General features: G+C 43.6%; 1 protein-coding gene across 31 annotated transcripts in view; it reads left to right on the plus strand.

Annotated features, from left to right (window-relative positions):
* Window positions 1-21,400, plus strand: part of DLG2 (discs large MAGUK scaffold protein 2) — a 902,142-nt gene that overhangs the window by 520,094 nt on the left and 360,648 nt on the right. The window contains exon 1 of one of the 31 annotated variants that reach the window (XM_083736259.1): window positions 4,269-4,677. The exons of 29 other annotated variants lie outside the window; for them this stretch is intronic. In XM_083736259.1, the coding sequence (XP_083592385.1) occupies window positions 4,600-4,677 (78 nt within the window). In that variant the 5' untranslated portion in view covers window positions 4,269-4,599. Of the gene's footprint in view, window positions 1-4,268; window positions 4,678-21,400 lie in introns of those variants that run through there. One more of the 31 variants, XM_083736263.1, reaches the window with a different exon arrangement.

Consider the following 21,400-nt stretch of genomic DNA (forward strand, 5'->3'; position numbering starts at 1 on the left):
GAAGGCAATGGGAGAAAGTTAGAGGTCTGGAATAAATGAATGAAAGTTACAGCGGGGACTAAATATATTTTAGCTCTGCAATTCTGTTATATGACTTAATTGTTAAAATAGCCTTTGCAACTCATGGTTATGGCTTAATTGCTCCCTTCTTTATAGGACTAGCCATTTTTTGATCATTAATTGGTATACCTCTGACAAACACATCCATGGCTGACTGTGGAGGTTAGGTGGCTCCAAACCCTGATGGCTATAATCTACCTTCACTGTTGGAGGCAGTAGTTTCTGAATACCATTTCCTGGGAATTATGAATGGGGAAAGTTGCTGTTGCACTCAAGTCCTGCTTGTTGTCTGGTTGGCAACTGTGAGAATGGGATGTTGAACTAGATGGGTCATTGGCCTGATCCAGAAGGTGGTTACTATTATTGTTGTTGTGCTGTGCTGTGCTGTTGTGTTGTTTTGTTTTAATTTATTGCCTGCTCTTCACCCTTAACACCCCAGGGTGGGTTACATCAATTTAAAATACTGCTTTTTAAAAAATGCTCCCTTATGTGCCATCTGTTGTTGTTGTTTAGTCATTTAGTCGTGACCGACTCTTTGTGACCACATGGACCAGAGCACGCCAGGCACTCCTGTCTTCCACTCCCTCCTGCAGTTTGGTCAAACTCATGCTGGTAGCTTCGAGAACACTGTCCAACCATCTCATCCTCTGTCGTCCCCTTCTCCTTGTGCCCTCCATCTTTCCCAACATCAGGGTCTTTTCCAGGGAGTCTTCTCTTCTCATGAGGTGGCCAAAGTATTGGAGCCTCAGCTTCAGGATCTGTCCTTCCAGTGAGTTCTCAGGGCTGATTTCCTTAAGAATGGATAGGTTTGATCTTCTTGCAGTCCATGGGACTCTCAAGAGTCTCCTCCAGCACCGTAATTCAAAAGCATCAATTCTTCGGTGATCAGCTCTCACTCCCATGCATCACTACTGGGAAAACCATAGCTTTAACTATACGGACCTTTGTTGGCAAGGTGATGTCTCTGCTTTTTAAGATGCTGTCTAGGTTTGTCATTGCTTTTCTCCCAAGAAGCAGGCGTATTTTAATTTCGTGGCTGCTGTCACCATCTGCGGTGATCATGGAGCCCAAGAAAGTAAAATCTCTCACATGTGCCATCTATTGTACCCTATTATTGTTTTCTTGTGGTTTAGAATTGCATGGTTGAACCAGATATGAAATTTATCCTCGGGAACAGAGCCCTGGCAGCATCACCACTTGGGGTTTGGGTGAAGCTATTCCTTAACAAGCAAAGATTAACTCCCTGCCTAAAGCAGAGGCACCTTAATCTATTTCTGCTGCTTTAAATATAGTGGCAGTATTAAAAATGAAAGAAAGAACAGGGGCTGTCGGTTGCATTGCTAATGGTATACCCTGGGTGCACATGGTGTTTGCTGAATGGAGTATGGGCATCCATTTATTTCATGGAGCAGGTCCTCAGAATTCCGGCACAACGAGTGAAGATCTATTGTAGGAAGAAGCCAAATGACTTCATATTTTCCATGTGTGCATTTTGTCACAGCCTTTGGTCATAATCATCTACAAATCCTGTTGAACACACCTTGCAGGTTTTGACTTTAAGTGACCTCTTGTTTCTAGTGAAGAGTCCTGTATAAAAATAGCCTTCCCTCTGCTCCTGTAGCCCATTGATGTGATTTGGCCACTGCGTACTTCAAGGTCCTTGTAGCACTGCAACTGAGCGTGATCTTCATTCCTGTGTGAAATCACACATTGCATCTAAGAGTGTCACTTGTCTTCAGCTAGGACAGCTTGTAATGTTCCATGTCGGAGGCACGTTTGGTTATAGCTGTAATATTAAAAAGAAGACAAAGAAATGAAATACCAATCCCTCTTTGAAAAGATAGGAAGGAAAAGAGGGAATATATATATTCTCCCGGTGCAGCACTGTTTATTTGGGAATCGTAGTCAATAGAGTGGTGCTTCTCCAACAAAAAAACAAATGCATGGTTTACAAAAGCAGCAACAGTGGCTAAACATACAGGATGGCAAAATCAGAATGGAAAGTGCACACCCAACTTTAGGCACAGGGAGTTCATGCACCTGGTGAAGGCTGGCTCTACCATTGGGCAAAATGAGGCAGCTGCCTCAGGTGGCAGATGCTGAGGGATGGTAGTCAGATGTTGGAGTATGAAGCCACTTCTGGAAACTTAGTGAAATATATTGCAAGTTTAGCACTCATTTCTGTGTTATCAACAAATGAATTTTTTTCCCCTGGAATCAAGTAACAAGCAAATAAACTTGTGCTATATTTTTAAAAAATAATTGTTATGAATGATTTTCTTAGTTTACAAAGTACGTGCCACTTTTTCAGGTTGTGTTTTCTACAGATCAGTTACATTCGTTGTGAGACCTTAGTGTTGCATACAGTCTAAGGTTGGGAAGAGAAGAGAAGAGGAGGTTGCATGGCGTGTGGTATATTTCCGAAGTCATGCTCTTATGTCATGTGGAAGCTCGAACAGAATTTGCAAATCAGCAGTGAGGGAAACATCAGGAAAATGGGATAAATTGCCATGTGAATACAGCCTAGCTAAGTTTGTGGTTAAGGTTAGGGATTCCTCCCCAACTGCTACCCACAATTATTTGGGGTGCTTTGAATACTTTCTTCTAGCCTAGGAACATCTAGCCTGGCATGATCACATGACCATGCAGTGTTGCTACCTTTAAGAAGAGCTCTGCTGGATCACACCAAAAACCCTTCTAGTCCAGCATCCTGTCCCAAGTGAAGCCCGCAAGCATTCTCCCTATCTGTGATTCCTAGCAACTTCTATTCAGAGGGTTACTGCCTCCAGAATGCATATACACTCCTCCATCTTTTGCTTTGGCCCCAACTCCCATTATGAAGGTTCAGCAGAGTTCTACTTCTGCATCACTTTTCTGGCAGGGGATGAGGGCATCAAGTTGACCTCTGGAGATAAGGAGACCACTGTGCCCAACGCTGCCACTAGGTCTTGTAAGGGCCGAAGCCAGGACCCCCCACAGGCACCTGCTCCTGAGGAGACAGAAGTTGCCCATTGCACATCACCAGTCCAGCTGCGCACCCCAGGAATGAGGCTATAGAATGGATGCTTGTCAACATCCATAGTGCTTTGTGATTATTCTCTTCTTATCTTAAAGGGCTGCTCTCTGAAGCTGGATAGTCTGCAAGGGGAGAAGTGAAGCTGACAAGGGAATTTGAATATTTCAGTTAGGGTTGAGGGAGAAATTTGATTCAGTTTGCACATCAAGGTGGACCTACCTAATTTACACCCTCGGAAAAGGATGTGCATACTGAAACACAGCCATCCTTCAAAATGCGCAGGTTTCTGAATTTTGCAAGGCAGTTATCTAGTAATGTGCATACACTAGGGTAATGTTCGCATTTTAAAAAGGCATACCTTTGTGAAAATAATGTTAAAAATGCATTAAATTGCGGGGAAATTGCTTGCAAAGATGAGTACATTAGGAAAAATTGCATGGAAGAAATTCACACTAAAACGATTGTGAATTTTATATTTCACAGACTGATGTGGAGAACTGAACTTAAGATTAAGGGGTGGGGTTGGGAGAAACTGTAAGACATCACCAGATCCCTTATACTAGCCTGTGTTCACTATTCTCCCTCTCTTACACACCTTTAAAGAAAAAATATCAAACTCTTGTGACCATGCACCACCTGTTTTTTAAGGTGCAAATGAGAGGATGCTTGGCAGGGAAATCATTCTGGAAGATAAGCACAAAGAAAAAATGGTTGGGAGGAGTGACAAGTAGCTCTAGACCCCAATGTGCGGGTATGGGCTTGGGGGGGGGGATAGGTGTTAATAGTTTTCCCCAGGGGAGAGCTAGAAGACTGGGAGTGAGTTGGGAGCAGCTGAGTCTCCCTAGCGAGTAGGGAGGAAGGTTGGGCAGGATTGGTTTGCAGGAGTTTGGCCAAGTGACAGTGTCATAGTTATGTTTTGTGCTTTAAACAACCACTCTCCTGGGCCTTTGAGACCTGGACAAGCTATGAAAAGATTAAAAAAATAATCTTCCTGTACTTCATTCTCACTGCAACATCACATATCCGGGAGGTCCCCCCCCCCTCTCTTTGAGCTGTTCTGATTCTTAGCTGCATAACTCAGAAACAGAAGCAAGGAGTTAAATTTCAGCAGGCGAGAGAAGCAGGAGGTGAGTGCTGTGCTTCACTAGTTTAATGCGGCGCCTTTCATGCGCTCTCTCTCACACACATGTAGTTTGTGGTGTCACTGCTAAAGAACTGCAGGCAGACACTTAGCAGTCTGGATGTGAGCTGGATGCAAAGATTCCTCACCCAAGACCTCCTGCGGGCAGTATGTAAATATACCTGCCTGCTGGTCACACACGAGAACCTTATTCCCCTCCCTTCACTTCTTCCCTCCTCCTCCCCCCTCCTCCCCACCACAGTCAGCTACTAGAACTGAAAAAGACCCGACAAAAGCGGCAGTAGCAAAACAGTGAAAAGACCTGAGCCATTGCCACTATTGCCTCTGAGCTCCGGTGGAAGTTTATTGTCGGTGTGGCTGGGAAAAATCCTCGCTGCCTACGATGCTGGCTTCGATCTGGTATGCGAAGAAGCTGGGACGCAGGTTTGTCCATAACGCCAGGAAGGCAAAGGCAGAGAAGGTATGTTGCTACCAAGGGAAGGAGCCTCTCTGCTGGTACCCGCGGGTCTCTCGGTGTCCTGTGCTGTGTCTGATTGTGCCAGTCGAAAACACGACCTGCTTAACAGTGTAATGTGATTAATTCAAGGAACGCACTGCGACTCCTGTGTTTATTTATTTCTTCACCCATGTCATCCTCTCCTTCCCTGGCTGGTCTCATTTAAATCCTCAGCAGGTGATTTCTTTTGAAAGTCTTTTGTAGGACCTTTTTTCTTTTTCTTTTTGGACAAAATAATCTGCTGTGCATCTGGCCTTTGTGTGTATGTTGACACTCAGGGGTGGTGGGGATGGGGGGGGGAGAGTATGCTGGTAAACTTGTTGCAGTTCTACACTATAAGGCACGAATGCATCTGGTGCTTCTTAAATAAGTGACTCTATTTTTCTTGCTTTGCATGATTTATCAGAGGATATATGCCCCTGTTTTGATGCCACATGTGCATGTGAAATAAGTCAATGGAGAGCCTTGTGTCTGACACTTGTATTTCTCGATACTTGTTGCAGTAATGTAGTGCAGTTGTGATACACCTCTTTAAAGGGCTAGTAGCTAGGATTACCAAACCAAACAAAACCCACAAGCCACCCCTTTGACCTTACTTGCCTAATTTATCTAACATGTACTGTTAAATTATTTATATTTCACCTCTGCCGCTTGTCCAGCACCCTCCCGTACCAGAATGTGTGATGGCTTTGTGTTAAATGATACATTTTTCAGCAATCAACCTTAGCGGTGGGGTTTTGTTTCAGATCTGTCCCTTAAGGACAGCACTTAGTGATTTCAAATTTATGGTCCTGACAACGGGGAGGAAAAAGAGGAATGAAGATGGTTTTCGATTTTGGAGGGGAAGGAGGAGATGGCCGTGAGCTTCAGAGTTCCTCGCTATCAGCTAAATGACATGATCCTTTTTCCCAGAGTGGGATGGTTGATGTTCTGAAGAACTCTTAAGCCTTGGGTTAAGGAGGTGGGGGAGAGAGTCAGAAGTATAAAGGTGTATTGTGAGCACCTTCACTGCCGAGATATGTCAACTCCCAGGGTTTCTATGGTCTTTGATGTATCAAAAGAATTTGTCCGGTTATTTCTTTGGTATTCCTTTTGTGTTGGGCAACCTGATAGCCAGACCCTGCACACAATTGCTCATTCACCTGGCCGGAATAAATTTCCATGATCCAGAGCAACGATAGAAGGTGATTTATGAGGAATGTGAGCCCAAGGTATGGTGGCATCTTTGAGTTTTTGCTAGTGAAGAATTTGCTAGTGTGAGAGATTTATTCTTCTTCATTTTTTAAAATGTTGCATGCTGATGGGTCCTCCCATCACTACCGCCCTGGACAGAGCAGGATTATTTCTAAAATTCTGTTTGCTGGTTTATAGTGTGATACCACTACCTGAACCACTACAGCAATGCACTCAGGAGAGTAAGTCTTATGAAGTCAGACCAGCAGTTCAATTGCCCCAGCGTGCTGTCTCTAAAAATGGCAAGTAGCCAGGGTGCACTTAAGCTATTAAAAAGTGCCTTACTGGATAACACCCAACTGCTATCTTGCCCATTTCCAGCGGTAGCCAGCCAGATACCCTTAAAGCCCACAGCAGGGATGTGAAGGAAACAGTCCCTCCCACCACTCTGTGACCATGCCCAGCACCTGGAAGCTCCATCATGGCTGGTAGCATCATTGATACATATATCCTTAATGAATGAATTGAGGAAGGGCCACAGCTCTGTGGCAGCACATCTGCTTTTCGTTCAGAAGGTGCGAGGTTCAATCCCTAGCATATCCAGGTAGGGCTATGAATGTTTAAGTCTGAAATCCTGCTGTCATTCAGTGTAGACGATATTAAGCTAGATTCAGGTAGGTAGCCGTGCTGGTCTGACACAGTCGGGGTGTGTGTGTTAAAAAAATTAAAATTAAAAAATAGTAGCACCTTAGAGACCAACTAAGTTTGTTCTAGGTATGAGCTTTTGTGTGCATGCACACTTCTTCAGATACGAAGCTAGGCAGACCCAAGGTCTGATTTAAGCATCTTCCCATGTTCTGTGAATGGCCCAATCCCAATTTTGAAAGAAAGTAATGAAAAGCAACACTTCCTCCCCTTATTCCTGGGTCTGTTGACAACTGCTTTTACTGAATGACCCAGTGTGTGTGTGTGTGTGTGTGTGTGTGTGTGTGTGTGTGTGTGAATAATATTCTTCCTATTCATTCTCCCCACCCCATTCATAATTTTGTAAACGTCTTGCCCTCCCTAGAGCAGTGGGCATTGATAACATACCTTTTATGTTGTTCTCAGCTCCAGGCATTCAGAAGCAGACAGATGCCTCAAGTATAATGATGCACCTCCTTGGCAAATAGCCATTGATATTCTCTCCCCGCCACTCCCACACACACAAACATTGCATGAAGCACTTTCTTTGTGCACCCCGCTTTGCAGACCTTGTTCCATTTACCACTTCTCCTTCTCTGTTTTCTTTTCTTTTCTTTCTTTTCTTTCAAACAGAAATGCTTCTTCTTGTTTTGGAAGCCAGCTTACATGACAGTGTGCATGCACAGAAGAGAGAAGGCAATGAAAAGAGGCTAATAAGGCGGCGGGGGGGGGGGGCACATCAACAATCTCCATCACTTTTGAAAGAAAGGCCCTTTCTCCATCTATCTCCCAAATGGGAATCTATCTGAGACTGACAGCCATATTCCATGCCCTTCCGATATTTGCCATGTGAAACTGAACAAACTTGTGTTGCCTAGTTTTTTTATTTTTTGCAGCAAGTTCATAGAATTCTAGTGAGCAAATCTAATAAAAAGAGACATTTCCCTTGTGGTCTAGCAACATGCGATATGAAAACGTTTTTTGAAATTGCATCCCTATGAAATGAACGTCTTTTCTACCACCACCAACGCGTCTGTCCACTTTTTAAGATGCCATTGGTGCTTATATATGTATTCCCTCCGCCCCATCCTATGAGATCTCCCAGAACAAATATTGGAGTTTGCAGCGTTCAGGATGTAGTCAGAAAGGTAAAGGCAAGTAAAAGAAATGAGCAATAATTTAAAGAGCCTTTTCTCCCCTGGCAATTGAGAAACTAGCAGATTTATAAAGAGGATTAGACAAATCAGTGGAGGATAAGGCTATCAACAGCTACTCATCTGGGGTAAGAGGCATATTTCTGAATACTAGTTGCTGGAAACCACAGGAGGGGAAAGTGCTTTTGCATCCATGTCCTACTTGGTGCTGTGGGTTAAACCACAGAGCCTAGGACTTGCTGATCAGAAGGTCGGCGGTTCGAATCCCCATGACAGGGTGAGATCCCGTTGCTCGGTCCCTGCTCCTGCCAACCTAGCAGTTCGAAAGCACATCAAAGTGCAAGTAAATAAATAGGTACCGCTCCAGCGGGAAGGTAAACGGAGTTTCTGTGCGCTGCTCTGGTTCGCCAGAAGCGGCTTAGTCATGCTGGCCACATGACCCGGAAGCTGTACGCCGGCTCCCTCGGCCAGTAAAGCGAGATGAGCGCCGCAACCCCAGAGTCGGCCATGACTGGACCTAATGGTCAGGGGCCCCTTTACCTTTACCTACTTTGTGGGCTTCCCATAAGCATCTGATTGGCACTGTGAGAACTGCATGCTGGACTATATGGGGCATTGGCCTGATCCAGCAGAGCTGCTCTTACATTTGCTGGATCAGACCAAGGATCCATTCATCAGGTAGCTTCTTATGCACGTATCATGGCATGAGCTTACGCTACACTGCAACCAGTCTGTTGGTCTCTCAACTCTTCATTCTCCATCATCATCATCATCATCATCATCATTATTATAGATCATTTACTTCCTGCCCCTTTCCCAATGTGTCCTGGATTTTGAAATCCATTAATTTTTTCTGGGAGATCTTATAGGCTGCATGGAAACCAACAATGTCTAAATGTTGGAGAGGCGTACAGTGGTACCTTGGGTTCAGAACTTAATTCATTCTGGAGGTCCATTCTTAACCTGAAACTGTTCTTAATCTGAGGTGCCACTTTAGCTAATGGGGCCTCCTGCTGCAGCCGTGCAATTTCTGTTCTCATCCTGAAGCAAAGTTCTTAACCCGAGGTACTATTTCTGGGTTAACGAAGTCTGTAACCTGAAGCGTATGTAACCTGAAGGATCTATAACCTGAGGTAACACTGTATTGAGGATTTGGGGGGGGGGGTTCATTTTCTAGAGTGACACTTTCAAGTATGGTTTAATATTTTCCTCTACTAAACTGCTAGGAAAATGTCTGTTCTTGGATGTGGTCGCAAGAATTCTGTGAACTACTGCAGCAGGAGCAGAGATCATTAGCGTGGGGCATGCACTGCATGCAGAAGAGTCAACCCCTGGCATCTTCAGTTAAGGATTAGGCAGCAGGAAAGATCTCTCTGTCTGAGCCCCTGCTAGTCAACATGGTGATAATCCTATAGAGCAGTGTTTCCCAACCTTGGGTCTCCAGCTGTTTTTGCACTACAACTCCCATCATCCCTAGCTAGCAAGACCAGTGGTCAGAAATGATGGGAACTGTAGTCCAAAAGCAGCTGGAGACCCAGGGTTGGGAAACACTGCTATAGAGCAGCTTCCTATGTTCCTAAGTCATTGCATATATCATGTAACACAGTGGTGGGGAACATTTTTCAACCTGGAGGCTGCAATCCATTCTGACAGACTTTTGAGGGCCAGGTTGGAGGGAAAAGTGAGCAGAGCAACACATGTTAATTTTGCTTTTGTAGAATAGAAGAAGAGTTTGGATTTGATATCCTGCTTTATCACTACCTGAAGGAGTCTCAAAGCGGCTAACATTCTCCTTTCCCTCCCTCCCCCACAACAAACACTCTGTGAGTTGAGTGGGGCTGAGAGACCTCAGGGAAGTGTGACTGGCCCAAGGTCACCCAGCAGCTGCATGTGGAGGAGCGGGGAAGCAAACCTGGTTCACCAGATTACGAGTCCACCGCTCTTAACCACTACACCACACTGTTGTTTCTACATGCACTCAACATGCCCCTCTGTCTCTTCCATTCAGTCAAACAAACGAGCAAGAGCCATCACCAGAGTTCCAAGGACCACATCCCAGCTAGGCAAAAGTGCTTGAGGTGTGAAAGAGGGTCAGTGAGGAGTGTGGACTGGAGAAAGTTTTGAGGGCGACACAGGGAAGCTTGGAGGGCCACATTTCAACACACCCCTGTTATGAAACAAGTGCATTCAATTTCTGTGGCAAGTGGAGAAGATGGCATGTGGCAACCAAGAGAACCAGGGGATTGGTTAGAAGCATAAGTAGTCTCAAAGAGCCATCACCTCTCAATATGAAACCGTGTGTGTGTGTGTGTGTGTGTGTGTGTGTGTGAAGGTCTATACAGCTGCTGCTGCTACTGCTCATAATACAAAGCTCTAAAAAAATTTTTCTCTCACACTCACTCTATCATCTATCTAGCTTAGGGTTGAGATTTGGTGGCTGCTCCAGTGAAGACCTATAAATAAATAATAGATAGATAGATAGATAGATAGATAGATAGATAGATAGATGATAAATAGATAGATGATAGATGATAGATGATAGATGATAGATAGATGATAGATAGATAGATAGATAGATAGATAGATAGATAGATAGATAGATAGATATAGATAGATAGATGATAGACAGTTGAACTTATTAGTCACTTGTCACCCAAACAGTCTCCAAGCAACTTACATTGGGGGGGGGGGAATACGCATATAAAACATTAATATTCTATACAATTTATTGAAAACAGCAACAAAGCAGCCCCCAGCCCTCATAAAATTGACAGAAAACATTTGGCAGCATGCTCACAACAAGGAACAGAACAATACTCTCATCCATTAATCATCAGACAGAAAGAAAAAAATCAACATCGGCACCCACTCCAGCCCAGAAATCATTCGCATCAACCCTGTGATTATTATTTTTTTAATCTTCCTGCAAAACCCTAAAATCCAGAGTCCATGCCAGCTGCTGCATAACATTGGGGAGTGGGTCCTCTGAGGATGAGCCAACAGCTCTCCTCTTCTTCCAGGGAGCACATCAACAACTGCAGAGCAGGGAAATATGGCAAAGGGTTACCATGTGCAGCCGAGCATCACCATTGTATCCATGTTGCCCCTTTGTACTCGTACTGTTGTGGGTGCTGCAAAAGTAGGATGTGCCCGGGATGTATTAAGATAACAGATGCTCAGAATGATCTTGATGCTTAGAAGTGGGCTAATAATAAAAGAGAACTCAATGAGGACATCATCTAACTCAGAGGAAAAAAGGCCCAGGTACAGTAATATACGGAGGGAAATTGGTTAATATACCTTGACTAAAGAGCCCCTGATGAGTTGTAATGGATAACAAAACTGAACATGACTCAGCTGTGTGTTCTGTGACTTAAAAGGCCTAAACCTCTTCAGGATGTACTAAGAAAAGCATAGTATCACAGCCCTGGGGCCTATCATTCTGTCCCCCGCCCTTCCCCAGGCTCTCTTATTAAATTGCTGTGTCCACTTGTGTGTCGGCTAGATGGATTTTGAAGAAAGATGCTGACAAAACTGAAAGGAAATGGGGGTGGACAAGACGGATGAAGAATGATCCAAAAGACAATTCCTCCAAGGAAAGGCTTTCGGGGGAAGAGGCGGGGGAAAAGTCACAACCCTGTGCCCATTTTCTTTGGAGTAAGTGCTACTGAAAGCAATAAGACTTCTAATTTGATGCATCTAGGCTTTTGCTGGACCATAAAGAAGGCTGATCACCAAAGAATTGATGCTTTTGAAGTACGGTGCTGGAGGAGACTCTTGAGAGTCCCATGGACTGCAAGAAGATCAAACCTATTCATTCTGAAGGAAATCAGCCCTGAGTGCTCACTGGAAGGACAGATCCTGAAGCTGAGGCTCCAATACTTTGGCCACCTCATGAGAAGAGAAGACTCCCTGGAAAAGACCCTGATGTTGGGAAAGATGGAGAGCACAAGGAGAAGGGGACGACAGAGGGCGAGATGGTTGGACAGTGTTCTTGAAGCTACCAGCATGAGTTTGACCAAACTGCAGGAGGCAGTGGAAGACAGGAGTGCCTGGCGTGCTTTGGTCCATGGGGTCACGAAGAGTCGGACACGACTAAACGACTAAACAACAACAAATTATTTCACTGACACAACCCCACTTTGCCAGATGGAAGAGAATCAATCTTAGGCACTGCATTGTAGTTAGGCACCCAGTGTTCAAAGGCTTAGGCATTCTCATGTGCCAAATGGACAAAGCAGTTGTTTCTTATAAGGGGATTAGGCAAATATATGAAGGAGATGGTGCTAGTCTCACTCGCTAGGACCATAGGTAGCATATCTCTGAATTCCACTGGGTGGTGAACAGCAGCAGGCAAGGGCTTTTGACATCATGCCCTGCTTGTGGACTTCCTGAAGGCATCTGATTGGCATCTGTGGGGAGCAGGATGCTGGGTAAGATAGACCTTTGGTGAGATCCTTTAGAGTTATTCTCTGGCTCGACCAGCATTGATGCACAGAATTAGAGAGAACAGGTGAAACATTATTTCTTTATGGCCTCTCCCATTTGCAAGCTTGTGTCCATAGAAGTTTAGAGAATGCTTTGATGGCATGTGATGGTTTTTTACAATGGCACAGCTCAATAGCTCTCAGCCTAGGCAGTGACAGGGTAGAACACTGTGGGGCTTTGGGGGGGGGGCATTCACTCTGACCTCCTGAAGGACATGTTTTCATCTTGTCCTTCCTTCAAAGAGCTTAGGGAAGCATCATTTTATGTTGACACAACAACCTTGTGAGGTAGATTTTGCTCAGAAAGGTGATTGGTCTACAGTCATCTGGTAGACTTCAAGGCCAAGAAGATATCTCAACCCACATTTTCTGGCATTCCAGTACTCTCTGTTTCACTATGCTGGTTCTCCTTTACTTTCAAGTCCCTGAAATCCAGACATATTTTGACTGCCAATAAAGTACTTTAGGAAACAACCAAGGTGGCTGCATCTCCATATCCAGTCTAAAGCTCTGTATAAAAGTATATATATAACCACAAACGGCAGTTCTGGTGGACAATGGCAGGATTTGCTATAATCAGATAACAGTGGTAGATTTAACAGTCTGCGAAGTCAGTAAAAGCACCCCTTTATTTCATGGCACTATCAGGACATGGAATTAAATGGGATTATTTGAACAGAATAGCAGCACAGTCTTAATCATGTCTGCTCAAATGGAAGTCATTTTGAATTCAAGGAGACTTGTGACACCTGACTGTGCTTCTGAAAGTATACTATGGCACCAAAACATCACATACTATCTTATGCCCTGTGTATCCAATAACCAGCAATAATAGGAACAGTAGAAATCTTAACATCATTTTCTGTGTTGAAGATGCACAGAATACCTTGTTCCTTTAATATTTCTGTATAGGAAACCAATATTATGTTACTGATGGAGACTTAAGGCTGAGGTCAGGTGCTTAGCTTAAACCCACCTTATGAGTTCATGGTAGAGAATAATAATAATAATAATAAATTTCACCCCGGCCATTTGACTGGGTTTCCCCAGCCACTCTGGGTGGCTCCCAACAGAATAATAATAATAATAATAATAATAATAATAATAATAATAATAATAAAGTGATAAAACATCAAACATTAAAAACTTCCCTAAACAGTGCTGCCTTGTTTATTTCCTTGTTGGACTTCCTGACTCAACTCAGTTTCATTGCCACTGTAATGCATTTCAGTTTTGAAATTCTTTGATTCTAAAGGTCTTGCAGTCTCTGAAAAACCTCAAGTTCTGCCCAGAGGAAGTTAGTTGCAATCTAATCTACCCAGTGAAATCGGAAGGATTGCAGTGTATCACCAAATGCTAAAATATCATAGGCTCGAATGATATTTGGGCTTTTAAAATTTTGATAAAAAGGCAAGTGAGAGGGGACATAATAGAGGTATATAAAGATTATATATGGCATGGGAAAAGTAAACATGCATTGTCTGTCTCTCTCATAATACTGGAACCTAGGTCATTTGATGAAGCTGAATGATGGAAGCTTCAGAACAGGAAAAAACATCGTGACAATCTGTCATTGGAAGTAGCACAAGCACCCAGCCATTGATAGCCTTCGCCTCCATTAATCTATGTAATTCTTTTTTTAAAAAAACCCTCCAAATTGGGGGCCATCTCTGCATCTTGCTAGAGTGAATTCCATACTTTAATGATGTACTGTGTGAAGAAGTGTCTTATTTCGTTTGTCTGGAATCTTCCCATCGTTAAACTTAATTAGATGGTCCTGTGTTCTAGAGTTATTTGGTCTACCTAGGATTCCCATCACCCCAACCCCAGGAACCCCACGTTGCTGCCATGTGATGACTCACTAGCCATGTGATGACTCAGGGTAGGTGGTGATGGCTTGGGGAACTCAAGTTTCAGCAAGCCAGGTGCAACTATGGACAATTGCAATGCCTCCTTCACTTCCAGGTAGCTCCTGTAACCTTTCCTCAACAGCCTTAACTTCTTTTTTTAAAAGATATTTTTCACATTTTAAACAAAGTGAAGCACCAGAAAAGCAGCATGGCATTTGGAAAACAACTTCCACACCAATGCTTCCATTAATTGCTAGTTTGGGAGCTCCTGCTGTGAACTGAATGGAGCTAGTTTGGATTTCTTGCTAATGAATAGCCTGCTTTTATTACCACTGATAAAGGGGGGGGGGAGGTATAGAAAAGTTAAGGATCTTGGCTAGCTTTCTCTGTTTTGGATCGTATTGAAATATTTTTTTTAAAAAAAAAACCCAAACATTAGCAGGTTCAAAACACTCAACAGTCTGCTGTGTTCCAATACAGAGATTGATTTCCTCTGCCTGCATTTAATATATCATTCTGCTACCTCTGCAACGCTCTTAGGAATGCATTTAATTCAAATATTACCCAGTGCTTTATAGACCCTCTCAGCCACCCATTTTCTGTTTCTGCACTTCAGAAGTGCATTAGGAAATGGTGCACCGGACGAGCTAGAATAATTGCCTTTGGCATCCGTCATTCAGTTGGTGACGTCCATGTTCTATGCGTAATAAAGCAGAGTGTAATTCTTGTTTGCTTCTGAGAACCAGCGTGGTGTCATTTTTAATTTTTTAATTTTTTGGGGGGGACATTTGGATGTGAATTTACGGATGGAGGAGAAATTGATTTGGTCCACATTTTGAAGTGAACTGGTGTAATTTATTGGTCCTAGAAATATATATAGGTTGGAATGCAGATTTCAACCAGCTTTGTGTCCCTCCTCTGAATTTTGCAATGTAGTTTCGGTTCCAAAAGGTGCACAGAAATGCATATTTTAGAGGGGGAAAGGCACTGGGAAGCATATTTGAAAGGAAGAACGTGTATAAAATTGGTGCGGTTAGTACACCTTGCCCACTTGTGATTTCAGCAATTGCTATATGGATTCATGCTGCCACTGACAGTGGAGATAGAACATAGTAATTGTGGCTAGTAGCCACTGACAGCCTTAGAATCATAGAATTGCAGAGCTGGAAGGGACCCTGAGGGTCATCTAGTCCAACCCCCTGCAATGCAGGAATCTCAACTAATGCATTCATGACAGATGGCCATCCAACCTCTGCTTATAAAGCTCCAAGGAAGGAGACTCCACAACCTCCAGAGGGAGACTGTTCTAGAGGTGGGGAAGTCATGGAAAGCAATGAAGAAAGCAGAATGAGGGGTGGAAGTGTTGTGGCTACATGGGCTGGCATTCTCAGAGCTCAGTTCATGAGCAGAAACTTACAGAGTGAACCACCGCCACCACCCGGCTGAAAGGATGGGTGAATCTACCCATTTCGGTTTCTCTCAGATTCTCATCTCTCCCACCACCCCCACCCCCACCCCTTAAACTTGGTTCTCAACATTTTCACATCAGTTTGCACTGGGAAAAGGAAAAGAAAGCCCATCAATATTTTGATGCAATTTCCCCACCTAATATACATTTTTGCATATATTTTTCATACAATTTTATATGCAATTTTGCCCAATCTTTGCAAAACAGTTTTAAAATATATTTTGAATGCTATTTTCACTAATATATGCATTTTTCTGCACATTTTATCCCAGTATATGCACACACACACACACACAGAGAGAGAGAGAGAGAGGTACCTCGGGTTACATACGCTTCAGGTTACATAAACTTCAGGTTACAGACTCCGCTAACCCAGAAATAGTACCTCGGGTTAAGAACTTTGCTTCAGGATGAGAACAGCCTGTGCGCGGCAGCAGTGGGAGGCCCCATTAGCTAAAGTGGTGCTTCAGGTTAAGAACAGTTTCAGGTTAAGAACTGACCTCCAGAACGAATTAAGCACTTAACCCAAGGTACCACTGTATATATATGCACACATATCTTGGCTAAAGAGCTGCATTGCAAAATTTGGAGAAATGCACATTTCAAAGGAAATGGCTGGTTTGCATATGTTGCATATGTTGGTTTGCATATTGCTTTGGAAAGTGCAAATCAGAGAGGTTTGCTTATTTTATGACATGAAGATTGGCTGATGTTTCCTTTCCCCCTTAGTGATGTTTTCTGCTGATATAAACTGGCCAAAGTTTCAAAATGATAGTTATTTGTTAATACTACTTCCTAGGGATTTTGGATCTGTTTTGCTTTTTTCTTTTCTTTCCCTGAAGTGTAGTTCACCTTGAGTGGACTGTGTGCCCCAGAAGGCAGCTTATACATAGTTTTATTCATAAGTCCTGCACCTTTATATTTGCATGCCCCCACCTGTCAGAGCTGACAAAGGCTTTGACAACTCCTCACCTGTGAATAAACAAATAAAAGTAATGAGACAGCAATATGCAGGGTGCTATGAGGGTAATTGCAAAGGGCAGTGGATGGGAAGCCACAAAGCATTTTAGAAAATGCTGTAGATACCTGAACATTAGTAGTATTTAGGGTCCTTCAGGCTGCTTTTGCACCCCCTCAAAAATGCATGTAGATATGAATTTGATCAAATATATTGCTATCAACGGCCTTTAGTGTGGTATTAAAAGCTCCTGGGAAAACATTCTGGCTCCAGCTAGTCCATACATCTATTAGGTACATGGCTTGCCTTCAAGTTCTCTTAGACCAAAGCGTTTCTCCCTCCTTCTGTCAGGATAAAAAAGGGTTCAGTCTTGAGTGGGACGTAAACATTAATTTGCAGGCAGAACTGCTGGCAGTCGAGAACCATACTGTAAACCATAGCTCCACAAAGAACTCTGAAGGTGTCTAGATGTTTTTCATATTGTAGTGCTTGGCGGGTGAGGATAGCTGACCATACACTTGCCTCAGTGAAGAATTTGGCCTTCCTTGGCCTCAAGTGTGACTACGCTGGGCTTCCGAAAACAATTCATGAGGAATATTTGAGGGACTTTTAGCTGGTAACACGGAAAAGTTAAAAACACACACACAAAAACAACACTCTTACAACCTTCATGTAGGGCAAAAAGCAGGATACTTCTGCACTCCCTCAGTTTTTTCATTTCATTGGGAAATAATAATTTTGATAGGCATTAATCAACCACAAAGAGCATAGGTTTGTGTGAGTATCCTGCATATAGACACATTATATTTTAGACCAAAGCTTAAGGAAATACCAGGCCACCGAAGAGAACATGTTTGACTGCAGGGTTATTAAAGAGCACTCATTTCTACATATTTTAATGCACACTTTGCCTTTGTAAAGGTTATTAGAGTGTTATTTTACATATTGTGAGGGAATAATTTTTTTTAGTTCTCTACCTTAACTCATTTTTTTAAAAAACACTGCTAAGGATAAGTTAAAGCTTTGAGTTTCTGTCAGGGCCTGTCAGGGCTCGAAGAGTATGAGGCAAAGGCAGGGGACCTGGAGAGTGACCCCCCAAAAGAGACCAGTGATTTATGGGGTGTGACGCCACCCGCGAAGCAGGAGTTAGGGGGGAAGGAGAGTCAGGGCAGTCTGAGACCACTCTCTCCTAGAACCAGGAGGGGCGTGAAGTGGGAAGAGCAGCAGCGCCTTCCATGCAGGAGAAGTCTCCAATTGCGGGCACACAACCTGTCAAGGGAAGGGTGTATAAGCCAGGAGAGCGGTGGGGTTTCCCTGTTGCTGCAGCTATGCCATAGGACCCAGACCTATGCCAAGAGGTTACAATCATGTGTGCATCTGGAGCATCGTGGAAGCTGCTGCAAGTATTCCTCTTGCCAATAAAGAGTTAACTATCAGACATGTTTTTTCCTTAACTGGTATGGGCAATGACAGCTTCTGTGGCTTTTTTCGGCAGACCTTCCTTTTTAATTTTAATTTTTTTGTGCACGGGCAGCTTGGGTTCAGGCATGGGTGCAGGCAGCTGGTGGTGGATAACGGTGGGGGTGGGGGTGGGGTGGAGCTTAACAACTACTTTGAAGGTGACTCGGAAACTGCAATTAATCCAGAATGTGGCAGCTAGACTGGTGACTGGGAGCGACTGCCGAGACCATATAATACTGCTCCTGAAAGATCTTCATTGGCTCCCAGTACGTTTCTAAGCACAATTCAAAGTGTTGGTGCTGACCTTTAAAGCCCTAAACGGCCTTGGCCCAGTATACCTTCTGGCGGTTCCCTCGCTGCGAGAAGTGAGGTTACAGGGAACCAGACAGAGGGCCTTCTCAGCGGTGGTGCCCATCCAGTGGAACACCCTCCCAGCAGATGTCAAGGCAATAAACAACTATTTTACTTTTAAAAGACAACTGAAGGCGGCCCTGTTTAGGGAATTTTTTAATGTGTGATGCTGTATTGTTTTTAATATTCGTTTGGAAGCTGCCCAGAGTGGCTGGGGAAACCCAGCCAGATGGTCGAGGTATAAATAATAAATTATTATTATTATTATTATTATTATTATTATTATTATTATTATTATTATTATTGCCAAAAAAAAAATCTCAACATCTTTTTGTGTCTGGAGTTTTACCTCTTGAAATATGGCAACCCTACTACTTTGCGATTACTTTGTTGGTAGGTGGGTGGAAGCAGTCAATGGGAAAGACCTCTGCTTGAGATGCTAAGCCTGAGCTGCTACCAGCCAGAGCAAACTTTACTGGGTCCTATGGACAAACAAAATGACCTGCTACAACACAACATCCTACATTCCTCTTTGACTGCCAGACCCTATGCAAACATTTTTTGCTTTTCTGGGAAAATCCACCCGAGGAAGATTTTCAAAATGTACTTTGATTTTATCCATTTATGCTTTAGACCAGCCTTTGAGAAGGGGGTGTCAGAAAATGAGAAAGTGGTGACTCAGGGAGAAGGGGTGAGCCCACTCAATTTTTGCTCTGACCACACCTGCCAGCGGCTTCGACCTTATACACATTTGACATGTGGCCCCTGACAGAACACCCCTGATGGAATCTAGACCTGAACATTAAAAAAAAAGGTTGTGCAACCCAGTTAAACTAAAGCTGTAACGTAGCAGTGTGTCATGAACAGCATCTTGGCACCATAGGGGGAAACTGGATGGATGGATGGATGGAGAGGTGGAAGCTGTTTATTACATTTCCACATGTTTTTATCATCAGCTGGCTGAAAGAGATCCATAAAGCAAGGTTCTACTTAGGTGGCGGCTGCTGCTGCTGTTGCTGTTGCTGCTGCCCAGGATACAATTAAGTCTTTTGCCATTAAGGAGGAGGTTTAATTTCAACAGAGCACCTTCAGCTTTGCCACATTTAGTAATTAAATATTTAGTTGTGTATTAAATTAGGCATGCCGCGCAATCATTGGGAAAGGGCTCTTCATTTTCCGCAGCATAAATGTTTTACAAGGCACTGTATTGCTTCTGGTAAATTAATAATGAATATTTTTTTTGGAGTTTAAACTGATTATTAAAATCTGGAGGAAAATTAATTTAGGGACGCAAAGTCAACATCTAGAGTGGGCGATCTCAATTTGTTGTGGCATTGGGAAAGTGCTAGTTACCAGCTAATTGGAACAGCAGTGGAGAAATTAAAAACTGAAGCAAATTGGTGTATGGCTTGGGGCTGATTTCCATATTCATGTTCCTAAGCAGAGGTTGATCCTCCCCCTCCACACCCACTTTTGCAAACCCAGCATAGCCCAGAATGTCTGAATTGGGGGCTTCAGTGCATGGGAAGATACAGGTCAAGACCTTTCCACATTTCCTGCCCCCAAAACAAGCCTTCGCACAAACCAAGTCATACATTTCCTAACTTATCTCCCTGCTTTAGAGTGCTTGCAAGTGAAGGTTGGGAACATATTGCTTCTCACTGCACTGCAAAGTGCATACTCTTATATGTATGCATTTATTTATGAATTGCTTCTCTGCTTAGAAATGCCCAAGGCAATGTCTAAGAAATAGCAAACACAAGGCATTTAAGCAATTAAAGATACATTATGGGGTACCATGCTGTGTGTGGAACTCACTATTACAAGAGAGACCAGATTGATGCCCCAAAACAGTAGCCTTCTGTGGAAGAAAATTGAACCTTTATGCTGTGATTAGGGTAAGGGTCTGTCCAAGGCAGACCCTTTATTAAGGCAAGGCAACTGCACTGGAGAAGACCCTCATCAGCCAGAACCTCTTTGAAACTGTTCAATAGGATGTTCTGATTACATACAGGGCTAAAAGCATCTTGGAGAGATTACAAAGTCCTACCCTCCAACATTTCTCCAGTGAAAATAGAGACATCCCATTCCACAATGATATTTTTTACTATTTATGCCCCACACATCTTACTGGGTTGCCTCAGCCACTCTGGGTGGCTTCCAACATATATAAAAATACAATAAAACATTTAACATTTTTCATCTCCACCAAGCTAAGCAGTTAGCTCCTTACCTCTCTCGCCCTGACCTAGCCACTGTGATCCACGTGACGGTCACCTCCAGGCTTGATTATTGTAACTCACTCTACGTAGGGCTGCCCTTGAGACTGACCCAGAAACTCCATCAAGTGCAGAATGCTGGGGTGAGACTCCTTACGGGGTCCTCGCCGCAGGTTCACATTCACCCGGTGCTATACCAACTGCAATGGCTCCCAGTGGAGTACTGGATCAGGTTTAAGGTGCTGGTTTTAAACTTTAAAGTCCTATATGGCCTAGGACCCTCGTACCTACAGGACCGCCTCTCCTGTTATGCCCCACGGAGGACCTTATGGTCTTCAAATAAAAACATCTTGGAGATAACGGGCCACAGGGAGGTTAGGCTGGCCTCAACCAGAGCCAGGGCTTTTTCGGCTGTGGCCCCGATCTGGTGGAAGGCTCTGTCACAAGAGACTAGGGTCCTGCAGCACTTGACATCTTTCTGCAGGGCCTGCAAGACAGAGTTGTTCCACCAGGCCTTTGGCCAAGGCACAGTCTGACCTCCTCTCTCCTTCTGTAATCCTCATAGAACTCTAGCACATGGTTGCCATTAATTTGATTCTGAATTGATTTTAGAATGTATTTCAATTAATTGTCTGTGATTTTATGTAAACTGTGCTATGTTAATTGTTGTTAGCTGCTCTGAGCCCAGCTTTGGCTGGGGAGGGCGGGGTATAAATAAAATTTTATTATTATTATTAACATTAAAAAACCTTCCCTATAGAGGATTGCCTTCAGACAGCTTGGGGGTTGGATAACTCCATACCTGCCAACATTTCTCCAATGAAAATAGGGACATCCTAAGGAAAAGCGGGACATTCCAGGATCAAATCAGAAACTGGGATG

The sequence above is a fragment of the Podarcis gaigeae genome, assembly GCF_964106915.1.
Source record: "Podarcis gaigeae genome assembly, chromosome: 4".
Classification (NCBI taxonomy): Eukaryota; Metazoa; Chordata; class Lepidosauria; order Squamata; family Lacertidae; genus Podarcis; species Podarcis gaigeae.